This window comes from Hylaeus volcanicus, chromosome 1 (genome assembly GCF_026283585.1).
Source record: "Hylaeus volcanicus isolate JK05 chromosome 1, UHH_iyHylVolc1.0_haploid, whole genome shotgun sequence".
NCBI lineage: Eukaryota > Metazoa > Arthropoda > Insecta > Hymenoptera > Colletidae > Hylaeus > Hylaeus volcanicus.
The window spans coordinates 25,281,953-25,292,643 of NC_071976.1; the positions used below are offsets into that span (position 1 = coordinate 25,281,953).

At 38.7% G+C, this 10,691-nt stretch overlaps 1 protein-coding gene across 1 annotated transcript in view; it reads left to right on the plus strand.

The window, feature by feature from the left end:
• The window catches only part of LOC128883762 (dual specificity protein phosphatase 22-B), a 20,349-nt gene extending 9,750 nt beyond the window's left edge, over window positions 1–10,599 (plus strand). Inside the window, exons 6-8 of the mRNA XM_054136452.1 lie at window positions 1,733–1,911; window positions 2,094–2,288; window positions 3,380–10,599. Of these exons, the coding sequence (XP_053992427.1) occupies window positions 1,733–1,911; window positions 2,094–2,288; window positions 3,380–3,617 (612 nt within the window). The 3' untranslated portion in view covers window positions 3,618–10,599. The remainder of the gene's footprint in view (window positions 1–1,732; window positions 1,912–2,093; window positions 2,289–3,379) is intronic.
• The last annotated feature ends 92 nt before the right edge of the window (window positions 10,600–10,691 follow it).

The following is a 10,691-nucleotide window of genomic DNA, read 5'->3' on the forward strand; positions in this document are numbered from 1 at the left end:
ACTTGCAACCATATTTTTAGTTAACCTGTGCTATTAATTTTCTTGGACGCGATACAAGCAAGTTTCCTGTGTTAAATTAAAAAAATAAAATCAACAAAGGAGTTCCAAGCAAGGTTAAAAAAGGTCAATATCTAAAATTCCGAGGCTTGACTAATGACTATCCTTTGGACTTCCAAAACTAACATACGTTAAACGATCGATTTCCCATTATACAGGATCTATTCTATTCTCCAGTCGATCGAGGACAGAAAAACATAAATGACGTTCACGTAAACACATGTTACATTTGACCCTGTTCTCGACTCATCGCAATTTTTCTACTTTGACGATTATTAGTTGCAAAAACTGTACTAGTATCGATCAATTCTGCTAAATGTTCAACGATTCCCCTATTTACCTTAATAAAAAATGAACAGGTCGATTTTATGTAAAGTTCGTGAGTAATTTTTCAGGGCGAAGGTTTATTCAATGTTTATGTATTACGTGGTTCACCGTCCCATTTCAGCCAGACAGTTCTTGAACTTTGACCTGCTTGCCTCCTAGATTAAAATCCGCTGGATTTTTATTTTTGAAACCGCTTGATAAGATTTCTTAATTCATCGTCGGGTGCCGGTGTTAAAATATATCGTTGACGTATGCGGGAAGGTCAGTTACGAATCCGATAAGATGCCTGGGACATTTGAAATATTGAGAAATTCTGAGACAGAACAATCACAGGCCTATATTGGGGCCAGAGGTGGCCATTTTCAACGCCTCCTGTGAAGGTAAACAACTGTATATCATTGGGGTATAAAAATGGCTATAACTGGGGAAGATCGAATAGGCCACGTGTTTGTACGAACTTTTTGCTTTGTTTTTGTGTCCTCGATTGATCGCCGAAGTGTGACCCACATGTTAGGATACCGTATGGACAAAGTCAACAGAATTCTATCCATAATAATATTTTCTGAAGTCTGCTCAAATTTAAAGAGGTCTAAAAGAATATCTAGAAGAATAGTTTTCACTTAGGAAGGTGTAGATAATATAGACATTTATTTATGTTGATTGAACGACTGCAAGATTATATTTTTCTTGCGTCATTGTTTGTTTTCTTCGGAAACGAGTCGAGAATTTTATATATTGGACAGCTTAAAAATAAAAAGGCTCTAACTGAAGTTCCATTTATCGCAAGAGGGTAAATATAACTTTGCTTTCGTTTCACCAAATAAATTTCATTCAAATAAATTGTATGATAAAATAATTTTTATCATACAAAAAAAGATATAACCGACTTTGAAAAAAAAAAGAAAAATATACATGTCAAATTGATTAACCTCCTCCTTTTCGAAGTCGGTTAAAAATGGTACGCTCCTATTTAAGCTTGTTATAGAGATGCGCAAAAATATAATCAAACAAAAATTTGAAAAGTGTACAAGATCGTTAAATAATAGTTTAGATTGAAAGAGACGAAAAATACGAAATGCGGAAATAAATAAGGTGTTTCTCGAAAGGGACTGTGAAATTTTCTTGTTGACTAACAGAATATTTAAATGACGTCTATCGCGTTTAATTGCAATCACGCGTACTTCCATTTAAAACACAAAAATTTGAAATGTTCCTTACCATTCGTACTTGATCGAAAAAATCCTGAAGGCCCTTTTGGGAACCCCTATATGTAAAGTATACGTCCAAACATTGAAAGAGCGTGCTTAATTAAGGAACTTGACACGAGGATCGATTCTGATTGACGTAGGAGCGACGCAGGTTGAAGGAACGATTTCCAACCTTGGCACTAGAGGAGTCCGATGCGGAGATGTGTCGTACTACTTTAAGAAATTACGAAACCATGGCATTGGCTCGGGAAGTGTGCGAAGGGAAATGTGCCATGGGCCGTCCTTGTCCGACTGGGCTATGCAGGCAACCTTCCAAAAGGTTCGTTACTTTTTCGTACAACAGTGTCAGGTTCCAGACCGCTCGTGTCTATAGACCGCAACGTCCGTCACGATTGCTCTCGTTTATCTTTCTTCCGCAGCTCGATAACGTAGGATGGTGTCGCATAGACAGAAGAAAATGAAAATGATTACTCGTTACGTTTCATTTTTTTCTGTCTATAGGAGCCCACGAAGAAAGGCGTCCACGGGCAGCACCAGCAGCCTGAACACAGGAAGAACGCCTCCTCAGACACCTAGGTTGCTACCGTCTGCACCACCATCGCCAGCCATGCACAGGTCCACCAGTGTCCTGTCGGCGAGACCTAGAAGTGGTCCTGCTGGGCTCCACTATTACACTGGATCGGCACCACCTTCCAGGTGAGCCGGGAAATGTGTAGGGGAGAGTACTGTACCAGAGAACATTTTTCGAAACCAAGCTTGCCAAACTTTAACCTAATATGGCAACCACAACATTTGCCTACAGACATGAAAATAAAATACATTTTTATATGTCTATGCATTTGCCGAATTCTACAGAACAAAATAATATTAGAAAATAAAAGCGAATTGTTGATGAAAATCTTAATAATCGCTGCTACATAGATGAGAGTATTAAATGGAAAATCAAAAGTGTTCCTAGGTACATCGTGCTCTAAGTACAACACTCTCATCTACTTTGAAATTAAAGTATAACATTGAGCTACGTTTGCTTATCTATCGCTTGAATATTATAGGATGATTTCGTATAATAGTCTTTTTGTATAAATGTCTTAACACTTTTCTTTTGGAAGAAAAATCGCAAAAACCATCTGGCCGGGATCTTTTGCACGCCACTGTATATTAACAAAAATACAGAAACCTATGAACTAGATAGGCTAAGCTATTCGGTAATAATACAACTATTCGACTAAACAACTAAAGTGTTCTTCATCACGACTCGCCCTCGACTCGTCAACTTAATAGTATGATCTTTCCGCCGAAACATCCCTTATTAACGACTCGCATTTTGTTAACGCAAACTGTTTTCGGCCGGATCTATTACCAAATATGATCATGTCAGCCTTCGTTCGTTCGCACCTCCTGTTTTCAAGGGGCCTCGCGTTGCTGGGCCTGATGACTCGTGGGTTTTTCCACCGAGTCTATAATATTACTATAATTCTACGATATTATTAGAGAAACACTGGGATTCCTAGCTCAGGGACATTGACCTTACACCATTGTATCCTTATCATTATCATCTGAACGCTGAGGTCCAAGAGTCAGGGACACTGAGCTTTCGCCATTGTATCCTCATCCGTCAAATAAAATCCTACAATAGTACCCATCGTGTTACACAGAAGCCTCTTCATCCGTTGTCCTTTGATATAGGATACCAGCTCCCTCGATCCAAAGTACACCGATCTCATAATTTAGACTGTCACTGCTCACAGGACCCTGATTCATCAATTCTTCGATGTCGTTCCTTCCAGGGCGGTGTCGAGGGTGGACCTATCAGGAGCAGTAGCCTGTAGTAGTAGCAGCACGAGCCTGCAAATGCTAGGCAGATCAGGCATGTCGGGCAGTAATTGGAGGTTGACCGCCGGTTCCGCTCCCAACACGCCGAGACCAACGCCGCCAGTTTCTCCTCAGCGTTGGCCAAGACGATCCTCCACTCGACAGACACCCCAATTGCAAGTCTCCCCTGAAACCTCCTCCTCGACGACGTAGCATCTCCGGAACTTCGCTTCGTTCTCGACTCTGCCCGAGTAATTACGGAATCGATTCACTCGGCGAAGACAGGCGTCGGCCATCCGCGAACGTCGGATGACCGTGTCCCCCATAAAATTGCCATAATCGGCCCCCTGGAAGACGATGCTCGCCGAAACGGCGTAAACGTTGAAACGCTTTCCCGAAAGGACACTAAAAAGGCTTAACGTACCCGGATACTTCAAACAGCTTCAACTGCAACGAGTATATACGCCAGCTTGCCATTTCATCGCTAACGCAGTTTTGCATCGACGTGCAAAGCGGTAGGAAGCTTGAAGAGTCTGTCGAGAAGCAGAGAGAGAAGAAGAAAAAAAAAGGAACGTTGTACGATAACGAAGTCGCGCTCGAGTTTCCTCGTTCGAATCGTAAACGGAGCTCGGTTCCCGAGAGCTGTTGAGGTTTATTAAAAGCTTCGGTGGATTCCTTGGCTGGGAAATTGTGACCTAGTCGACGCGAGTCTCCATGTGATCGTTAGCAAAGAGGGAACGGGTACTTTGTTAACGGTAGCCATCAAGATTCTCGATGAAACCGTTTATCGAGCCCGCTCTTGGACTTCGATGGTTGTTTCTACTTTCGTTAGAAAAATTTTGGGACACTCGAGCTTGGGAATTGCTGTTCTCGTTTGAACGCTCGTATCGATTGCAGGCGCGGTGTCATTCTCTTTGTTTTTTCGTTAAGCAACCAAACGATGCACGCCACAAAGATGTTATATTATGGCGAGAGCGAACGAGAGGAGTCATTTTTCATTGGTGCTCGAAGAGTGATCGTCGGAAGAGTTCCTCCCCCCGAAGAAACTTGCATCGACGCGAATGATCGTGGATGGGCAACGTGGATTTTGGAAGAATAGAGTGGATAATTATGATCACATGATCATCATTATCTATTCTTGTTTTCATGTTGTTGGACAACGGAGCACTTTTATTTAAATGTGTTTGAAAAAGTATTCGAATGCTGTGTCTGGTAGTTGTGAAAGTATAGAGTACTTTTATTCGTCTTCATCCTCGAATACCGAATGAACAGCTATCTCTAGCAAATCTTTAATGAAGTTGGTGTAAAGAGCCAGCGTATGTATGTAGTTTGCTAGTGGGTCTAACTAATATGGGTACGATCTCCTTAATTGTATAGAATTCTAATCTAGTAGATTATGCCCGTTATTAGTCAGACTCGCCAACTTCTCATGTAGTATGTAGGAGACTGATATCCTTTCATTTGTTGATTATTCTATGGAGGTGATTTATGTATTCAAAGAACTTCTATTTGAAACTTAACCCTTAATATTTATTATTTGAACAACTTTGACAGCTGACGTTTATTTTGTTAACTTTTGTTCAACAGAACATTATGCAATGGTAACATACATACAGCCAAATATTAAAAACAAGCCAGTTGCAAGTGTACGATTCGATTTAAAAGTCCGGTATCAAATTTAAATCTTAGGGCATTTGAGGGTTAATATCTGCAAACATATCATAAATTTTACTTCAGCTTGTTTTATTATAGCGTGTAACTGTTAAACCAGTCTTCACACTGTATCGTAAATCACGATGATCCTTCGATGAACTATTTTTTATTATACCGCAAAGAAAATAGTGATAATTCCCATTACACCAGACCTAAAATTCGGTATTCGACGACGCAGCGAATAGAAGTGGGTAGATAATTAAATATTCGACAGCATAAATGGACGCAAAGTACAAGTGAATATTTGCGCATAAACGGATGCAGATGTATTTCGATTACAAAAAGATCACTGAAATGTGCCCATCCCTGTGTGTGATTTCGTACTACGCGCGTGATACAGCAATCACCGACAATCTTGCGTACGATTGCGCGCACACACGTGGACGCAATCGTATCCTCCTCGTAAAGACCTCTTGTTAATTAGCATTTTTAAAAAAAGAAAAAAAAAAGAAGAAACGCGCATAATGAAAGTTGTTGTTTACGACGAAGACGGAGCCGCGATGGATAACAAGTTAGCTGATATTGTAAATATCGAATTGTCCAAACGGATTCACCGTAATAATACTTTACTGGTAGAGAACTCTCGGCTACTTTTCCAATGTAATATTATTGTCTCATGGAACGTAGGAAATTCGCTGTTAGACGCTCAGAGAAATCGTCGAATTCACGTTGAATCGATCGTTACGTTCGCAAGGACATTCCTCGTTTCTTTCGAAGTTCATTGTTCGCGAATTAACGATAATCGCGTGCGATTTTCAACACTGACGCACTGTTTACATTATTGAGAGCACGATCCAGAGATAGACGAAATTCTTCAGATAAAAATTACGAAGATAAAGAGGATATAAAGACATCATCGACACACTGAGTACGGGTGTGTTAAGATAAAAGATTGGAATGGGAAATAAAGGGCGACAAGTGTTGGTCCCGTTTGAAAATTTGAATTACAGGATGCAGAAATAAAACTTTAAGTGTTTTATTGTTGAAGGATTTCGTCCCACCTCTGGCAGGGAGCCCTCGGGGTTGGTCTGGGCCTCACACTTGGAACCTCAGCTTTATACAAAAATAAGAAAATTGTGTGGAATATTGAGAATATTGATTTCGTGATTTTTTATATGAAGACATGTATAGTTTGACTCATAAGGAAGGCTATTAGATTCTATTAGATTCTATTAGATTCTGCTTTAGATTTGATGCTATTAATTGCTCCCAGAATCTGTTAGAAACTAGTTTAATAAACTATCGTTTAGACAGAGTCTGTCCAGGCTATTAATTAATCGTGTCTAAGGCAGAATCCAACTGGCAGACCCACGATGAAACGCTAAGTAATATTGCTCTTTATATCAAAAATATCGTAAACAGAAGCATTTATAATACTTTACCTACCGACGTACCTAAAATTGTTCATCAAATTCTATAACTTTTGGTTGAAATTTAGAAGCTGGTCAATGTTAACATTTTATTTACCGGGAACCTATTTATAGGCTTTTTACTTGCAGTATTTAGCTCTTCGAATTTATTTACTGTGTTGATGCTTGTCTACTTAACAATGATCGGTGTTTGGAAACAGACTTGGCTTTCAATGTATCCATTAACAGTATGGAGGAATTATTGTCAGCCTAGATTGGCGTATGCTACTGTAGAAAATTCTTTTTCGGATTAAAGACTGTTTCTAAATAGCCCGGTAGATAAAGCGTTAAACTAGCCTTGCTTTAAATTATTAACAAAATTTATGAAAAGCCTTCTTCAAACCGAGTACCATAATTTGACGATAGGAGATCCCGGAATTAAAAAGCCTGCGATAGGTAAAGTGTTAATCATAGAGGTTTGTAAAAGCTCGTGGAGGTGTCTGAAGTCCACCCTGAGCCTTCCTCGGAACAGCTTGAATCGTCCCGCATCATTTTTCATCTGATCTTCATTGGAACGCGTCGATTGTGTTCATGGTCTCTAGAAAAGCAATTCGCGCAATCGCAGCTAGCTTTCGCCGAGAAAGTGGAGAAAAAAACAAGCATCGCTAAAGCTCGAAATCGAGTATGGGAGATCTGGTATCTCGCCGAAGAGGCGCTCAAGCACTCGAGGGATAAGGGATGAACGAGAAGAACGCGAGCCGTTGTTCCTTGAATCGTTCCATTGAGTTTGTTCGCAAACCGTCCATTGCAATTGTTGGATTTGTAGCAAAACCACGCCGTTTAGCGCAAGTTGTTAATTCAAAGGAAAGCATATATATACACGAACATATACATATACTCGAGGCGTGCCAGTTAATAAACGCGTTTCGTGCACGTTGGAGCGATGGCGGGACTGAACACGGGACCTCTCTGGCGATTTCTGACTTCAGACACGATTTTTAAAGCGATACATTGTAGTTAGACGATACTATGTAATTGACATAAATGTAATTAAACGTATGATATTAACGAGGGGTTCCCATCGTTACGAAGGGAGACTCGGAGATGAAGAAGTTCTGGAATGTTGGCTAATAACGCCTGGTAACTTTTATGGAGGTTGAAGTGCAATCGTATCGACTACTGGCACTGTTGATGATCGATCGCAGAGAGGAGATAACGTAGTCAGGTCTCTCGTAACTCGATTCAGATTTTCAGGATTTTAAGTAGGAAGTTTGATAAGAAATGTCTACTCGTTAACCCTTTCGGTACTACTGCCGCCTATAGACGCCATCCATGAAACGAGTATGACTACTTTCTATGCCAGTGATTTCCAAAGTGGGTGCTGCAGCGATTCAGGGGGGCACTGACGACCAATGTAGGCTGTAATTCAAAAGTTCTTAATTGCATTTCCTTTGTCATATTTAATGGAACGTGGGTTCAGTGAGGTAACCAATTTATTAACAAAAAAAAAAAATAGAAACCAATTGCAAAAAGTAAATCGCGGTGATTTAAGATTGCTGCTGACGAAAATAGAGCGGAGGATTACTAAATTGTTACCAGCACACCAGTTTCATCCTTCTCATTAAGATGGTTTCGAATGTTTTAACTGTATTTTGTATTACATTCTATTCCGAGTTCAAGAAATAGTTTCATCATTTCAAAGTTCAATGTTTCAAATTTACACCTTCCTTTACTACATTTTACGAAAAAGATGGAAACATTAATTCATATATATTTCCTACGCATTAATTGCTATTGAAATTAAAGAAAAATTACTTTCCAGAGGCGTGGGGGGGGGGGGGGCTAGGATAATATTTTTTCTGGAAAGGGGGTGGTTGGACAAAAAAGCTTGGAAACCAGTGTTCTATACTATGCATTACGAAACTACAAAAGTTTAGTGCCAATCACGCTCTGGATTTCTCTGAATGCCGCAAAACACGTTTTCGTATAACCGCGGCCAGCTCCTCCGTACCGAAAGGGTTAAGTGGCATACTGTGATTAATTGTTTCGTCAAATAATATTTATTTTTGATATTTGAGAAAGAGAATATTTGTAGATTCGATTACTTTCGTACATAGACTTCAACGTTAATGTGAAACATATAAAGGAACCACTAACGAATCACAGATATTGATACCTAAACTTGAATATTTGATATGCATTCACTAATACCTCAGTTAATATTAGTAGTACCAGAAAGCACGTAAATCTAAACGGGTACAAGATGGAATTGACCATTTTACCACTTTCGCTACGGACGAAAATAAGTGGCCGTTAGCTGAGAGCTGCAATTATGATATTTTTTTTTTAATGAAAAATTTCTTACAAACGTTCTAATATGATCATTTTGAAAAACATATATTTGTGGTAACTTATTTTATATATAATATGATTGGTGAACAAAAAAAAAATGGAAACTGAAAAATAATAAAAAACAACAATAATAATAAAAACATTCATATATTTTCAATTAATCCGCAACGAAAGTGTTACTAATGGAGGCATTAAATGAATTCGTGAACAGTTCAACCGATATCGCCAGTACAGTGTATGAATTGAAATTACAGGTACCAAGTAGCCTCGAGCCGAGTTCTTTACCATCTGCAAAGGTAAATTAATAATAAAGAGGTCCAAGTTACAGAGACCAAACTGTATACCGAAATTTTAAACGTTAAGAAGCTATATTTTATTAGAACGACAGGACGTCCAACATTTCAGAACTCATTCGTACTCGTCGCCCTCGTTCGCACTTGGTTTCAGCCAAAAAAGCACACGTTCGAATAGTAGACTTCCCTCGGAAGTGCATAGTAAAACTGCAGCGTGTTCCGGGCCTTATATCGGGCCTGCACCGGTTTAATAATGTTGTGATGTGTGTTAATAAAATGTTACGACTCTTAAACGCACCCGTGTCGCACCCTTATAAACGTATAAATGGAAACTAATTGTATGAAAAAAAAAAAAAATCCAGATGTCCGTTTCCAAGTGATATCAGTCCCTTTACGACGTGCACGACACGCGCTCGTTATCGGCCGCCTTGTATGCATACACACTCGGTAGGCATACGTTGTTACAAATGGGGATTTCAGACGATTTTATAACTTGTTGGCAATGGTGATTATTATGCGACCACGTCGTACGTTAAGTAGAGAAAGTTGTTAAAATTATTTCGTGCACCGATGCACGATTCACCGACGAGCGTGAAGCATATAAGCGTTTGCGAGCGTGTCACCATATCATCACTCCGCGTCGTCAAATGCGTATATTTAATCGATTCGCGTGATAGAATCATTTATTTTTCTAGAAATCGTTCGATTTATCATAGCGTAAAAAAAAAAAAAGTGAAGAATCAATTAGCGGGTAGACGTTAAAAGCGCGCTGTTAAAGAGTACGATGGAGGCGCATGTTTCAATTCGATTGTTTAGCGTCGCTCGATTCGGAAGGTGTTCTTAAACGGTTTGCCTGTTCCAGGATTTATCGTTAAAGTCACATTCTCGACGCGACACTGCATTCTTTCGAATAGTCCGATCATCGGCCCGATCGAACCGATCGAATTGATCCAATTGAAATCGAATTCTTCATTTTGTTTCTGTTTTCTGTTGTTAAATATAAATAGGCGTTGCGAGAAACTGATGAAGGCATCGACTTCATTTTTCCTACGGTTTAATAGCACAAAATTTGTTGCTGTTATAGGGGAAAAAGGGGGCTACTCGATTTTTTTAAATAAAAGATGTTATGTAGATAAAAATACTCTTATAAAGCAAAAGCAAGCCCTTAACGGGCAAGTGTTGTTCGGTTTTATAAGAGTTAAAAAAAAAATATGCGGGACACGTTTAAACAAATTTAAGAAGAACGAAGTAAAGGTTCAAAGTTCGATGGTTAATTTGATCGGTATCGGTGGGTCTAGTTATCGTTTTTGATCAGTTCAAGAGAATACAGCGGTGATAATGTTAAAAATTCATAAAATATTTTTTATAAACTTATTGTTTTCAAGGTTTTGCTCGATATCGACATATCGCTGTTGTATCAATTAAATATATATATATATATATACACATATATATACATATATGTATATATACTAAATATATATAAATAATATATATATATATAATATGTATAATATATATATACATATATATATATAATATGTTATATATATAATATGTATAATATATATATATACATA